Below are 15,108 nucleotides of genomic sequence, written 5' to 3' on the forward strand. Positions count from 1 at the left end.
GGATCTTCCACCTGATAATGTGATATCTATCCCAAAGCCGTGGTAACTTTCTCTAAAGTTACGGGAGGTCGTTACCGAACAATCACCAAAAACCTAGAACCAATTAGGGTATGATTCGGAGATGTGGGATCCATAACTCTATTCGGACAGCCAATCATATCCTCTGATTTTAGTTAGCCATCGACCTAGATCGAGGTCTTGACGCAAGTGGTTATCGTCGCTTCCCAATGCGGCCAATTCCTCTTTTCGACGGTCAAACCAACTCTCATACAGGGAACTTGATTGGAAGACTAGGGGCTCGGGTGAAAACTCCTGCCAATCTGGCTGTCAAACTCGTTTGTTCGTCACAGGGTAGCCGGCGCCAGATAGATCTGGGTTAAGACAGGCGTTTTCTTTCTTCCTTTCTTCTAACCTTCTACTTGGGATTGGAATTGCACTTCTTTACTTGAAATAAGACTACCTACCAATAATCACCCGCTGTGTGATGGCGGTGCTGTTCTACTACATTCCGTTGAATACGATGCCACACGTCTACGGCGGTCTCCATTAGGATTTTGCTGGTATCTTCGAGACTTGTCAATTGGTCCTTGCCGGTCGAATGTACGTTGTGGCCATCTCGTCGGTCTTTACGGGGCTGGCGGTTCTGGTTGTTGCCCTGCGGTTATACACTCGGATCCACCTGGTGAAGGCTCCTGGACTGGACGATTTGATTATATTTGTTGCATTGGTATGTATTCCCATATGATATGTACACCACGAGTTCACGTGTCCGGGAGACGGAGTGTATGGAAAGTGAGAACCTAATACTAATCATCCAATACAGCTCGTCGACGTGGCATTCTATACCTTTACGATGCTTGGTAAGTGGTCTACTCCAACAACACCTCGACTGAAATATACCTGAATCTAACAAATTCCTCCATAGAACGATTATACGGCATCGGGATCCGCGCATCAGAACTCTCTGAATATGACATCGAGCGCCAACTATTTGTACGGCAAAAGTCCCTTCCGCCATCGAATGGAACAAGCCACTAATGAAAACCAATCACAGTGGTTGTGGCTTTCGGTCCCTTTTTACAACATGACTATGATCCTAGCCAAATTCTCCGCACTCACACTCTACGCCCGCCTCTTCAGGCCCCGTCGCTTCCTGCTAATCACCTACAGCTTAATGGGCTTCCTCGTTATCGTAGGTCTGTGGACGAGCCTGAGCGGCTTTCTCTTCTGCATTCCTCTCCACGCCTTCTGGAGTCCATCGGCAGAGGTTCGCGACTCAAACTGTCTACCTGCCAGCCCTGTCTGGTTCACCAATGCGGCACTCCAGACTTTTACCGATCTGGTAATATTGGTTCTGCCCCTGTCGCTATTATGGAAGTTACAGCTACCGAGAAGACAGAAGTGGGGGATCCTGGTGGTTTTCGGTCTTGGAATCTTGTAAGTCGAAGTAACATAGTTTGTGGTTGATCTCGGGAAATGAAGCTGACTCTGCTTACAGTATTGTTGGCGTTAGTGCCGCTCGCATGTATCCATTAAGCATCATGGTTGGCGGAGGAGATTTTACGCGTAAGTATATACCATCTCTCCACGTCTTGCGATGCACGGAATCAACAACAAGACTAACACACCGATAGAGGCAAATGCCAAAGCAGCCCTTTGGTCCTGCCTCGAAGCAAACGTATCCATCATCTGCATCTGCCTACCACCACTCCACCCGCTCTTCTCTCGCATCTTCTCATTCTTCTTCCTCCCTCGACCGATCCGCTCAAGAGCCTCGAGGTGTCATTCCAGCAGATCCCCGCTCAACCGGGATGCCGGGATCTGGTGCAACGAACTCTTCAGTCCCGGAACAGCAAGTTACTCTGCTAGCATCTCCAAGGTCGATACGAACGAAGAGGAGCAAGAAAAAGCAGAGGGGATTCGTGTTAAACGCGAGCTGAGGATGCAGTCGAATACTGTTCCTTCTTTTTCCCGTCCTCAGTCTGCGAATGGTACCTATCCGGATATCGAGATGACAGAGGGGTCGGGCAGTCTGAAATCGTCTGAGCATCCATGCTCGAATGCTAGTTTTGAGAGGGATTTCGGTGATTTCGAGTTCCCCGACTATAAGAATCGAATGAATGCTCCTATTTGAAATTGTCGGGAGCTTGGTTTGTATATATGGAACATACCAATGTCTGGGATGTGATTGCATATACTGATGATATGAATAACGATGTTGATTTTATGAGTTTTATTGAGTCATGTTCGATGCGGGTGGAATATTTAGAAATTTAGAAAGCTTGATATATAGTACCCTGTTATACCCCGTTCGAGACTGGGGAAACTTCTGTAGAAACCTCAAGAGTACCAAATATAACTAGTGCGAATAAGAAATAAGCACCAACCCTTCCGTCTCAAGCCTAGAACGACTCAAAGATTCGCCCGCGAGGTCATCTTCCTCTGCATAGCCTGTTCAATCGCCTTGGCCGCAGCAATACACTTCTCTTCACCGAACCGGCCACCAACAACCTGTATCCCGACAGGCATACCCTCCACCAGGTTGATATCATCTAAAAAGGAATTAGCACCGTCCTCAAAGGCTCCAATCTTATATACTCACATTGCTGCTTATTAAACCTATCACTATCATTTCTCGGAACATGGGCCAGCCACTCATCATCCGGAACATCCTTCATTCTCGAAGCAGTAGTGATAGGCATTGCCAACGCAGCATAGCCAAGGAAATTCCAGATACTCGTGTAGCCCACATATGCACTGGACTTGACCCACGTCCACGGTTTGTATCCCACCCATGAGGTATTGGGCATGATCAATACGTCGATATCGGAGGTTATCCATCTATCGAGATATGCAGATTCGAAATTATATTTGTCCGCATTGAGCTATGAGATATGTTAGCAGTTAATAATCACAGTGCCGATAGGAGTTTCTCACTTGGTGCGTTTGACTGGTAGTCAGAGTATCCTCGGGCTTACCAACAAGCATACCCTCAACAAGAGGCTCGCCGGTTTTCTCTATTTGTCTCCGACAGCCCTCGCCACCGTCGGAGAAAATAGCCTTCGCCCAGAGGTCATATGCATAACTGTGCGAGGAGGCATCCCACTCGAAAACTGAGATTTGTCAGTACGTCGTACAGACCACGCATTGGGAGTGGAGGTTGTCAGTTACGATACATACCCTCATGGCCCGCCGCTTCCAGCGCCTCAACAACCTCCCGCATAGCCCTCGCAATCGGCGGCTGAACCTTGACAACACCATCATCAACCAAGAACCCAATCCTTAACCTCTTCGCACCAGGCGAAGCCAACTCCTTCCGCCACGCCACAGGCGCAACATGCTGATCAACCTCCCACGGCCTCGACTCCGGCAAAACCTCCATATACCGCTCAATAGTCACCAGACTACAAGCCATAGGCCCAGCAACCGATCTCACAATATCCTGCCCGGGACTAGAAATCATCAAAATCAGCACCCCCTCTAACAAACGCAAAACAGAGAAAAATAAACTTACTTCCCCCGTTCATACGGATGTCTACCGGGACTAGGCGACAATCCATAAAGTCCACACAGAGCAGCCGGGATACGAATCGAACCACCCAAGTCCGTGCCAATACCGAGCACACTTCCACGCGCAGCAACCAGCGAGCCCTCGCCGCCGGAACTCCCACCGGAAATCAGACTGCGGTTGAAGGGGTTGACGCATTGGCCGAAGACGTGGTTGTACGAGTCGGACATCATCATTGACTGCGGCAGATTGGTTTTCACGTAGAGGACGGCGCCGAGGCGGCGGAGTGTGCGCGCTACGGATTTATCTGCTTTGGCGGGGTTGTTGGTGAGGCCGACCCAGCCTGGATTTTGGGTTTTTGTTAGTATATATGGATAGGTGGCTTTTTGCTATATGGAAGTGGAAAGGGAGATTAGGTTACCGATTGAAGTGTCAACTCCTTCAACGGAGAATAGGTCTTTGATGGATACTGGTAATCCGTGTAGAGGGCCGATAGTCTTGCCCGTCTGGGCGAGATAATCATCTAGTTTCTGGGCAACGGCAAAGGCCTCCTCGAAGAATATCTCCGTGCAGCATGTTGTGAGTTGGTGGGCGAGAGCGGCGCGCTTGGCGAAGACTCGAGTCAGCTCTAGGGACGAGAGTTCTCCAGAAGAGAGCTTGCGGAGAAGGACGGCGATATCCGTCTCTTCCGTGAGAGCCAGTTCCTCTGGACTGAGAATTTGGCGCAGATATGCCAGAGCGTCTGGGGCGGATTCTATAGAGGGAACGGGATCTAAGCGCCATTCGGGGATGATGAGCGAGAGCTGGTCGGCGCGCTTTTGAGCGCAACGGTCTTGGTACGAGGTAGAGGTAGCCATGGGAAATAACTATATTGTATGTTTATGATTGAACTATGGAGGTAGGAAACTGGATTCTAAGAGGACCTTTATATGCTCACCAACAAAGTAGATAAGGAATGTGATACCTTACCCGATTAGGAAGGCAATCTAACCGAGACTAAACCCCACACCGCATATCCTCCACCTCCTCTCGCACTGCGCCTCTGCGTCCGGATAACGAGGGAATTCACATGACTGGCAGTTACGCCAGTAGCCTCGTATTATCTCGCACTGCCGTGTTATCGAGGCACTCATCCCTATCAGGTATGCGGGGGTAGCTAGGTGCACGTAGAACCTCGATGTAGAAGGGATCTCCGCGATAGCCTGGCAAGCTCGATCCACCATGGAAGACACTACATTTGACTGATATGTCGATGCAGATGAATCGCCGCCCGTGGCCATTCCTGCGCGACCGAATGCCATGATTGCGGCGGCGCCTCTATACACGGTCGCAGCAAGATTGCGGTCCGTCAAGTCGCCCGAGTTGAGCTGTAGAGTTTGGGCTATTGCTCGAGCACAGAGGTCCATAGCGCAGGTTCCATTGCCATTGCGGTGTTTTGCAAGATAAACAAATAAATCGAACGTATCTGCTGGACATCCGACTGAGTCGAAAAATCCAATAGTTAAGGTCTCGCGATGCCAATCCTCGAAAATTAATGGACTTTCCCTGACAAGGGCGCCTGTAACATCAAACCACACCAGATAGGCTAGGATATCTGCTAGAGCGGAGATCTCGCCGCAGAGATTATCGAGATCAGCCTTATGTTGGCAGTGGAGATCTAGCAGCGAGCGCGCCCCTTGGAGATGGCAATGCCAGTTGCCAAAAGATCCGCAGCACACTTCAAACATGGCGAAAGTGGCGATGCCGAAAAGCGCAATTGGGTGTGCGGACTGGACAACTTGGTTCAGGTTTGTCAAGGCCACTAGATGCGACTGGAGGGATTCTTTGTTGTTTGCATCTTGGATACGCGAGCGGGCGAAGTTTAGCGTGCGTGAAATCAGTTGGATTCCTTCTTCTGGAATGTCACGACTGCTGGATTGTATTTGTTGGCAGAAAGTGTCCAGGAGGTCGACGAAGCCGTATAGATTGATAGATGCTGACTTGTAAACTTCGACATTTGGCGATTGGTCATTGGGAGTCTGTGGTGAGGTGCTTTTGGGCGATTTCGGCTTCTTCTTATCATCTACCCATACAACTCGCTGTGGATAGTTGCATGCTTCTCCACCCTGGACACAGGCTTGACATCGGGGCCGGTTCAAGTCACATTTGAGCCCTCGGGCTTTGCATCGACCACAGTCTCGATCGTGCCGAATGCCTCGGGGCTTTTTCACTTTCATGGTGTGTGTGAAGTTGCCAGGCTTGGAAGGCTATCAAGATGCATAGTGCGGGGGTTGCGGACACTTCCCCGATTAGTCTTGGGTGGAGCTCTCGTATCTTCGATGTTGATCCTTTTAGTGTTTTTGTTTTGGTTTCGGCTGTTTCTATATCTTCTTCAGTGCCGGAGGAAAAACAAGAAGAGAGTGTGCATTTTATCTAGCAATAACCCTGCAATAATTGGGTTCAACTCTGGTTGAGGTCAACAAGTGAAGGACACACGCTGCGAAGAAAAGTGAAAGACAATATCATCAACCGGGAGCCGGTTGGAAATGATCAGAGACAAGATAAAACGAGGGCAAAGTCACAGCCGGTCGAGAATAGTAAAATTCAAACAAAGCCTGCAGCAAGAATAGAGAAAAGAGCGTGAAAGAAAACGAGAGACAAATTTGCTAGCCATGTGCTAACTGAGAGCAAAAAAAAGCAATCTCGCCAGCAAGAACAGAATAGCCCAAATGAATAGCCAGACTCAGAAAAAAGCAACAGAAAAGAAGGACATCTATCTATAAACCAGAAACCAGTCAAATAACTTTTGTGAATAATAACATCAGTCAAGACAGTGATACAGCCTCATGTGTTGTTCAGACCATCTCTTTCTGCATAACTCAGTGCTTGCACATACCCGGGCTCCAATTGGGAATCCGCATCATGTTTCGATATGGCTGCTTGCCACGATCGGATTGCTTCCTGCGTTGCATCATGCGCTCACGTCGATCGCGTCTCTTGGTAGCCGAATTCGGTTGCTCTGGCTTCAGGTTCAGCGCTTCCATTGAAATCGATAACGGTGATTCTTGGAACTTTCTTTCTTCCGCGCGTCGACGACGCAGTATAACCTTTCGATGATGTCTTGAGATAACACGGATGGAGGAGATCTTGGAGACCTTGGAGTTCGCCTTGGAAACCTTTGACACCTTTGAGTCTGAGACTTGAGAGAGACTCTTTGCTTCTGCAACACTGATACTGGCATACAAACTGCTTCCACGGGAGAGCTTTCTTCTTCGCATTCTCTTCATTTGCTCGATGGCAGCAACTGTGAGAGATCGAGTGGACGCAACGCTTCCACTTTGCATTGATGCAACGCTTTCGTTTTGTAGGGATGCAACGCGCTGGGGCTTGGCAAACGGTCCATCATGTGCATGTGGATAAGGGGACTCAGGCCTGCGAGTGTTCACCGAGTTGGTCGTGGACAGAGGAGGGCTGCCAACGCCGACTGTTCCAAAGATGTGAGGAGGAAGCGAGTTCTCGATGCTCATACGTCGTTGCATTCCAGCAGGGCCTGATGCAATATCCGGATAATGTGAGTTCATGTCAAGCACACACATTCCAACAAAAGGCGCCTGAAGGATCGCACTGAAAGGAGGCTGCTCCAAGAAGTGGCTTGGGGGGGCATGATGGAGCACCGTAGGCAAGGAAACAGCCTCAGTGTGCTGGGTACTTGGTGAGCCGGGTTGTTCCTGACAGTCTTTGGTCGGGCAGGGCTTATTGGCAGCCACAGGAGAATCATTTCGTGAGACGCTCTGGTGCAGTGAGTCCACACCGTGCGAGCAGTGATGACAGACAACGTCATATTCCCCTTCTCGTGGTATAAATGTCATGGACGCCGGGTACATTCCCATATACATGTCAGGGGCCCAGTTGCAAACCTCCAACCAAGAAGGTAACTCGTCGAGTGCGATAAGAGGCGTCCAAAAGCCTCCCGGACGCAGGATGCAAAATCGTGGACGTGGGCGTAGAAGAAAGCTTGGAGGGTGCTGCTGAGATTGGACAAAGTCCGGACGCGGGGTAGTATACTGCATTTTGAAGAGACTGGACGAAGATGGAAATGAGTGTAGTGGAACAATGATTGTATAATGAAAGAGTGTTGTATGAAAGAATGTATGGGTTATGGAAGAGGAAGAAGAAGAAGAGGAAGAGGAAGAGGGGAGTGATGAAGTTCTGTCGGTTCTGAGGAAGGAACAGCATAGACAGTATTGTAGGAAGGAGCGATGGGTCAAATGTCAAAAGGAAAGAACGATAGTGATGACCATTCCCAGTAAGTATGAATCTGATTTCTAGCAGGTGTTCCTATACTGAGGAGCGATTGGCTAAAGTATTATATTCCATCTTGTCACGACTGCTGGACAATATATACCGGACACGAGAGAGGTCATCAAGGTCAATGATGCCATATGTATATGCGATGATATAGCGTCGAATTTTCATTTCCTTCCAAGTTCTGCCTTGGCATCACCATATTCCTTTTCGATTCGCTTTGTAGTCAAGTTGAGTCAAAACCCCCCGGGCTGATTGATACTAGGGCTATTTTCTCCTTATCTTCTCTTATCGCGTGTTATCGGCACTTCAAAGCTTATCGGCCCGGATGCAAACAACGTCCGAGCTACTCTGGCAGCCAAGTGTTGTACACAACTCATACTCACTCTTACCAACTTACCTTCCTCTCTTCTCAACTCCCTTCCTTCCTTCTCAATTACAATCTTTTATCAACAAAACCGACTCCATCATGACAACCCTCACAGACCCAACGAACGCCACCCGCGCAACCCCAAGCATCCCCATCGAGAAAGCAGTCCTCCACATCGGCAGCTCAACCTTCATAAGCGCCCCCAGCCAAGAAGTCTGGGCAGCGCTAACAAACACCTCAACCTGGCCAAGCTGGAATAGCTTTGTGCCACGGGTAACCATTCGCTCCCAGCCAACCCCAGATCCATCTCCATCCACCTCCGCACCGGACCCAGCACCAGCGTCAACATCAACACAAACCCCAGCACCAACCTCCCAAACCGTAAATACAAACACAGAACTATCTCCTATTCTCCAAAAAGGAACAAAATTCACCCTACACGTCCGCATGGACCCAACCTCAACCTCCACCAAGCCCCAGCCGGCAACAGACGTGCATGCCCTCATCAGCGAATGCAGAGCGCCAAACGCGGAGACCGGCGAGGTCGGCCGTATCGTTTGGGTCGCTGATTCCGAAGCGCCGGGCTCGTTTTCGCCATCGCTTTTGACGGCGGAGCGTGTGCATGAGATTACGGCTGTTGAGGGTGGGACAGAAGTGAGGAACTGGGAGGCGCAGGTTGGGTGGTTGGTTTATGCGGTGCGGTGGCTGTATAAGGTTAAGCTGCAGGCGAATTTTGAGATGTGGGTTGCTGATTTGAGGGGGTTTGTTGAGGGGGGCAGTATTGCTAGTTCTTCTTGATTACGCGTTGAAACTGTTGCCCTGCGAGCTAGGCTCGAAAAATCTGGGTATCCCCGTAACATGATCAATAGTTAGCCACCTGGACACTTTATTACGCATGATTCAACGAAAAGTGGCATGATACGAGTGCTTGAACATCCCATTGATCCTGCTCCTTGACACCGGAATCGGATGAGAATGGCCTGAGCGTTGAGCCAAATGGCATTTGCGCTGGATTCAGATGGTCAGTAGACCGCAAACGCGGCCGACGTGTCATGCTATTTAATTAAATATTATGTTCATTCCTCCAATATGCAAGTATGCAAATATGCAAATATGCGAACAAAATGTACTCCAATGCCATACATGTTCCGCCAAACTCCATCTAAACAGGGTATATGGACAATGCAAATAAAAACCAAAACAAATAACCAAAAGAGCATAGCAAATATATCCCGTCTAACATCAAGCAGACGCAAGCTCGACCCAATCAGGCGTCGTAATGCGCATCGCCGGATCCTTAACAACAGCCGGCTTAACAATGCGCTCAACGAACCCATTCCTCGGTACCCGACTGCCATTCATACCCGACCTCGCAAAATCCACAATCTGATGCCCAGCCCTCGCCATCTCGAGCCTGAGCCGATGGTTCATATTAGGATAAAGCAGCAAATCGCCCGTCGCAGTCGCAAGCAGCGTAGCCGCCAGCGAGAAGACATCCGACGCAGGCGTCGGCGCCATCTCAGTAGACGTGAGGGAAGCCAGCATTTCCGGCGCCGTGAACGGCGGCGTGAACGAGGGCATGGATGCGCGCGTGGTATCGAGCGGCGCATCGGCCGTCGGAATATCAACGGTGGCGGAGAAATCTGCGAACAGAGGCTCGTAAGGGAACTCGGGGTTCTCGCTGCACTCGTCTGTGTCGATGGGTCGGAGGAGGATGTTGTGTGGTTTGATGTCGCCGTGCACGACGCCGGCGACTTGGTGCAGCCAGTTCAGGCCGGCGATAAGCTTGCGCGCGAGCTCCTGGTACGAGGCTGGGCCTTGGACGGGGTCGAACATTGTTGCTGTTGCGGGTCTGCGGGTGCGCGCGAGCTGGGATTGCTCTTCGATGTATAGTGCCAGGGAGGAGGGGACGGCGGTCATTACTAGTGCGCTAAGCTCGGCGCTGTAGCCGTGGAAGGGGACGATGTAGTGCTCGTGGCCTTGGGTGAAGGTGAGGCGGGTTAGGGTTGATGCTTCGGCTTTGAGAACTGGGCGCGCATCGCGGCGCAGTGGTGCTTTCACGGCTAGCACTTGCGATCTTGAGGTTGGGGAGCTTGGGGGTGTGCCGGGGAGATTGGTTTGCGGGCGTGGCAATGAGCGCGCTTTGTATACTATGCTCCAGACGCCGCGGCCGAACTCGGCGGGGCGGTTGTTCTCGTCCTGGCAGATTTCGAGGTCGTCGGTGAATTGTAGAGTGCCGGCATTGTCCTTGGAAATGGACGTTTGCTTTGCCAAATTTTGGAATGGACTTGGAGTTGATCTTGGAGGCCTTTCTTTGGCTATAGGCGTCACCGGTGGGGTGAGACTCGATGGGGCTTGAGCCGACAGTGGCGGGCTTTGGCCGGCTGTCTGAAGCGACAATTGAATTGGGGAATTGGCCATATTTTCAGTGCGCAATACCGGAGGAATTCGCGAGCAGATCAGGGTCTATATGATCCCGGGGGAACGGGCGAGACCCGCGTAATCGTTCTGATATCAACAGCGCCACCGGGACATGCGATAGGCAAATTAAGCCTCACCCACGGGTGCAAGTATAATAATGACGGAGTGGCGAATGGTGTTTATAAGATTGGGCTAGAAGATAGACAAAGAATAACAGGGAAATGGCTATGCTAAAAGTACTCCGACCAACAGCAAAGAAAAAAAAAAAACAACCCAAACCGGCCCACTTCCGGTCTCGAACATGCAAAGGGAAAAAGAGAGAAAAGGGAAAGATACAAGATCGACGGTGACCTCAAGATACTACGGTGTCACTGGATAAGTGCAAACGGGGGGAACTAATCTGGAGACGGGTCCAGTTCATTTCCTTTGACTTTTTAAGATTAGACAAGTCAGTATTCAACGGTTCGACTTATTTCGGCAACCTGCGATTTGCCGCTTCGAGTTGCGATCGGCTTCCGTTGGACTCACCCGAATCTGACCAGTCAAGGGCAACCGTTGAACACATGTTCGATCCTGTGGATCACGTAATCACGGCAGGGTCCCGAGGTCAGGTGATTGACCAGCGATCACGTGGGAAGAATTAGTCATCCTGCCCTAAGCCGCCCATGGCTACCAAGGCCACGGGCTGGTTGCACCGGAGACGAGAAGGTTCAACCCGGTTATGGCGAGGATCACTGATCGCTTGAAGACAAATGGCTGGTAGAATGAGGCAATCAAGTCCATCTTCAAGCGCGTCAAGCTCGTCCTTGGTCAGTAATATATGATACCCAATCCCAGATACCCATGATGCCAACAATGTTGAGGCAAAGTCGAACTCATGGCTCCCATTAAGGGCTTGTCTGTTTTTGGAATCCTCTTAACCAGCGAGCAGATACAGTAGTGCTCCAAGGGCTTGGGTATGAGTCATACTCGGGAAGCGGCCTGTGACAGCAAAGCGCCAGCACGAGATTGGCGTCACCATAAATTCCCGAAATGGCGTTCAGGCGCAGTGACGAAGAACTTGGAACACGAAGTTGGCCCCCATGCGACATTCTCATTTGTAGCATGGTTGCAATTCCGACATCACACCGCGCCAGGTCATTGCCTTGCGGGAATTTTGCCCTGGGCAGCCGTCGACACCAGAAGGTGGGATATCGGGCGCTCTGCCGCTTCATATTATAACTTCGCTCTCCATTCTGTAATCCCCCGTCAAGCCAGTGCTTATTGTAGCAACTGACATCATATCATCATCGAGGGGTGAGCCTAGGGTTTATCTTTCACCATATGACTGTCTGGGCGATGACCCGAATATGATGTGAAGAGGAAGTCCAGGATTCTGGTTGTTCCGATCGGATTGTGGGCGAAGTCTGTCATAGCGTGCGTCTACACCATAATAATACTAGAATTCGAACAATATCATGGGGGTATCAACTAAAAGAACATAATGGAATTTTTAACCGGAATCTTCGTAGGGGTTTACAGTCTCCGCAAAAGTCCGATTGCTCAGCCAGCCTATTTTCTACTCGGTAGATACTACTTGAAATCCAAGAAAAAGAAATATGCAAAAATGGAACCAGCCTATTGAAGCTTTCGATTCAGCTCTCTGAACCCCTGTTCCTAGGGCTTCTTATTTCTCCAATCAAATCGATCTTCAAGCTACGGAGTACTTATCCGTATCACCCGGGTGAAATCTGGGTGAAATCTGGGTGAGACGGGCCGGCGCGATCACCACACGTGGCTCAGCCAGAGTTTAGTGCTATATCATTGGGTATGAGTGCAGGGTCTGGAACGTTTGATATGCAATGTGCTCCGTATACATATCAGATTTTCCCTGACTGGGGGGGGCTGCTGCCGCACATTCTATTGGAATGACCCCTACAGTAGACTTTGGTCTCGACTTTGAGGGTGGCTTGGAATGCGCGAGATTTGGGCAAAGTGTCGTTTGACCAATAATATTCAATCGGCACCCTGCATCTCTATGTTCAAAATGGTAAATAGTGTGTCAATCAATTTATTTCACATCGAGACAACCAATTGAAACATCAAGTGGTTGTTGGTGGCTGTTGGTGGCTGTTGGTGCCCGAGCCGAAAGGGCTCCTGGGGTCGGGGATTACAGGCGATCAGTGTTCCCCGCTTACCCACTGTTTCCCGTTTACCTATAAATAACCTTATACATAGTTAGCACAGAGGCTTGGCATATGTTAGTTACCGTATTTAGTGCTTATGTTGTATGCATGCGGTCATCCTTGGCCGAAATACCGAATTGAGTTTAGCGGTGAGCACCAATGAGATAGGTAGGTTCTCATCTACCCTTGAAAAGATTATAGCCAATTCTGGAGGCTCTTTGAACTCATAGCCTCCATTTTCAATGCTGTTCTTAGTATGTAGTGTAGTCATAGATTCATTAATGATCTTTTGCGCAGTGGAGTACATTAAACATTATTGCCTAGCAACCCATCAATCAAATAAGACCTAAACGGTGCAAGAAAGGAAAGAAAATAGCAAGCAGAACGGTCAGAACATAGGTAACAGAGGGAAAAAGCAATATAGACCGGCAAGAAATGGCCAGGAATAGGAATATCACCCCATTCTACCCATGAACCTGCCTCTCCCCACAAGACATCACCCCGGAAACATAATTTCCTCTTTGCTCGGCATATTACCTATCTTCTTCTTCCCCAACCCTTCCTCAAAGGTCTTCCCATAGTATGCCAGGCTTGGACCACATACCCAGCCGCTCCCTCTGGCGTCCGCTGCACAAAGAGCACCCCCATCGAGATATAGAATACACCGACAATACCAGTAAGAGCTCCCTGATACCCCAGCATTCTTTTGCCACGCGATAGATACAAGGAATCACCAAGATCTCTTTGCTCCCCGGATGAAGAGGCGTCAAGCAACGCATTCATACCCTGTAGAGTACCGAGGACGGTCACTAGAGCGAGGGCAAGCGAGAAGGCACTGAAAGTGATTGCGATCACTAACATTGCCTTGTACGACTTCTTTCTGGATGTGCCTGTGCGAGCAACGAGGAGCATAATTCCCGAGATGAAAAATAGGAGGGCATGAACGAGAGGAGGTTCACAGAAGAAGACATCATCTTGGAGGTGTTTGAATTGTGGGAGGGTGGTGTTCAGAAAGGTTTGAACGTCGGATTGGACACTAGAGACTTCGTGGTCTAGGTGCTCCCAAAGTTCTTCGCTCAGGTCGTCCAGATCCTTTCGGCGCATGTTCGAGACGCAGTTGGTGAACGTTTGTGCGGAGGAATTGCCATCGGAAGAGGATACGGCAGCTGCATCGGTGACTGATAGACATCCTCCTACATACAGTTAGATGGGACGGATCTTGATTAATGAAGGATGATTTGGCCTCTTGTCCACTCACCAAAGTAGCCCACCCGAAGTGAGATATCGTAGGTCGTGTTTGTTGAGAGCTCAGCGAGGTAGATTTTATTGGAATCTGCCATTGTCCAGGCGCAGCTCGTTAGAACATAAACTGGATGCCGTTAGAAAATACACTGTATCACGCATTTTGTCTAAACTTACGACCCAGACTGATTGCCAGTAGATAGGAGGCAACCGCTAGAAACACGAGTGCACATATGGATTTTTTTCCTCTTCGGTTACCCCCTACTATAACGCATGGACCGTTAGTATTATTCTCAAGATGTTGCAGTCGCCAAAGGAAAAGTCAAATTTCTTACTTGGTTTCTCAATAACCACCGTCTGTGGAAGAGGCGCATAATTCGGTGCATACTGAGTGTTCGTGGGATAAGGATTATAAGGAGCGGCAAGGTGAACTGCACTGGTAGACGAAGTTGGCTTTTTCTTGCCAGTGGACTTCTTTCCTGTCTTCTTTACCCCAGTCTTCTTCACCCCAGTCTTGGCCTTCTTTCGTGGAAGTGTTGAGGAGCTATAGTTCTCCATGGTGTACGGTAGGTAATGTAATGGAATAACTTCAGAGCCTGCCTTTGGATACGTCTTTCAGGCTCACATATACCTTTTATATACCCCAGTTAAACCAGGGAATTCGGCCTATTGGCTGGATAGTAAGACGTATGACTGGTGGGAAGTAGGTTCTCCCCGAAAGTCTATCCCTCGTATACGGACTTGGCAGAAACGTGTATCAAATGGGGGCCAAGCGCCATAGCCCTAACAAAATAATATCAAGCAGTAGCCTAGCCTCCTAGCTCGTGTCTTCGAAAAAGGAAATATCGAAAGCCAAGACTCTCAAGCGGGCAAAAAGAGGGGTGGGCTGTGTTCAGCCTCAACACATGCAATTTAGACCTGTAAGTTGTAGGCCCGACTGGGCTTCCTACATGTCTACTTTTGGTTGAGTTAGCCTTGGCAAACGGAGGCTACTAGTATATTTCGGACGAAGTAGTTCAATATACAGTTTTGGTCTATTGACGTGATTTGCTCCTACGTATCGGTACATCGTGTATTATGAACATGGGGTAAATCTAGCTAAACGCACTCATCAGGAA

General features: G+C 49.5%; 7 protein-coding genes across 7 annotated transcripts; 2 read left to right on the top strand and 5 right to left on the bottom strand.

Moving 5' to 3' along the window:
* Positions 1-598: 598 nt before the first annotated feature.
* LCP9604111_233 (uncharacterized protein) lies at positions 599-2,134 on the top strand (the record flags this gene model as incomplete). The annotated part of the gene is made up of 6 exons (XM_039068548.1): positions 599-727; positions 824-860; positions 926-993; positions 1,055-1,437; positions 1,499-1,566; positions 1,635-2,134. 6 exons carry the CDS (start codon positions 599-601, stop codon positions 2,132-2,134), a joined length of 1,185 nt encoding a protein of 394 aa, XP_038932781.1.
* Positions 2,135-2,412: 278 nt separating this feature from the next.
* On the bottom strand, positions 2,413-4,365 carry LCP9604111_234 (uncharacterized protein; the record flags this gene model as incomplete). The annotated part of the gene is made up of 6 exons (XM_039068549.1): positions 2,413-2,552; positions 2,603-2,885; positions 2,938-3,113; positions 3,181-3,452; positions 3,515-3,851; positions 3,930-4,365. The coding sequence occupies 6 exons, from the start codon at positions 4,363-4,365 to the stop codon at positions 2,413-2,415; spliced, it is 1,644 nt and encodes a 547-aa protein (XP_038932782.1).
* Positions 4,366-4,494: 129 nt separating this feature from the next.
* LCP9604111_235 (Zn(II)2Cys6 transcription factor) lies at positions 4,495-5,724 on the bottom strand (the record flags this gene model as incomplete). Its single annotated transcript, XM_039068550.1, has 1 exon — positions 4,495-5,724. The coding sequence occupies one exon, from the start codon at positions 5,722-5,724 to the stop codon at positions 4,495-4,497; it is 1,230 nt and encodes a 409-aa protein (XP_038932783.1).
* A 642-nt stretch (positions 5,725-6,366) lies between these two features.
* Positions 6,367-7,557, bottom strand: LCP9604111_237 (uncharacterized protein; the record flags this gene model as incomplete). Its single annotated transcript, XM_039068552.1, has 1 exon — positions 6,367-7,557. The coding sequence occupies one exon, from the start codon at positions 7,555-7,557 to the stop codon at positions 6,367-6,369; it is 1,191 nt and encodes a 396-aa protein (XP_038932785.1).
* A 704-nt stretch (positions 7,558-8,261) lies between these two features.
* On the top strand, positions 8,262-8,960 carry LCP9604111_238 (SRPBCC domain-containing protein; the record flags this gene model as incomplete). The annotated part of the gene is made up of 1 exon (XM_039068553.1): positions 8,262-8,960. One exon carries the CDS (start codon positions 8,262-8,264, stop codon positions 8,958-8,960), a length of 699 nt encoding a protein of 232 aa, XP_038932786.1.
* Positions 8,961-9,404: 444 nt separating this feature from the next.
* On the bottom strand, positions 9,405-10,583 carry LCP9604111_239 (protein kinase domain-containing protein; the record flags this gene model as incomplete). Its single annotated transcript, XM_039068554.1, has 1 exon — positions 9,405-10,583. The coding sequence occupies one exon, from the start codon at positions 10,581-10,583 to the stop codon at positions 9,405-9,407; it is 1,179 nt and encodes a 392-aa protein (XP_038932787.1).
* A 1,764-nt stretch (positions 10,584-12,347) lies between these two features.
* Positions 12,348-14,548, bottom strand: LCP9604111_240 (uncharacterized protein; the record flags this gene model as incomplete). The annotated part of the gene is made up of 5 exons (XM_039068555.1): positions 12,348-12,378; positions 13,353-13,941; positions 14,007-14,117; positions 14,168-14,254; positions 14,326-14,548. 5 exons carry the CDS (start codon positions 14,546-14,548, stop codon positions 12,348-12,350), a joined length of 1,041 nt encoding a protein of 346 aa, XP_038932788.1.
* Positions 14,549-15,108: the final 560 nt, after the last annotated feature.

The sequence above is a fragment of the Penicillium roqueforti genome, assembly GCF_015533775.1.
Source record: "Penicillium roqueforti strain LCP96 04111 chromosome Unknown scaffold_01, whole genome shotgun sequence".
Lineage (NCBI taxonomy): Eukaryota > Fungi > Ascomycota > Eurotiomycetes > Eurotiales > Aspergillaceae > Penicillium > Penicillium roqueforti.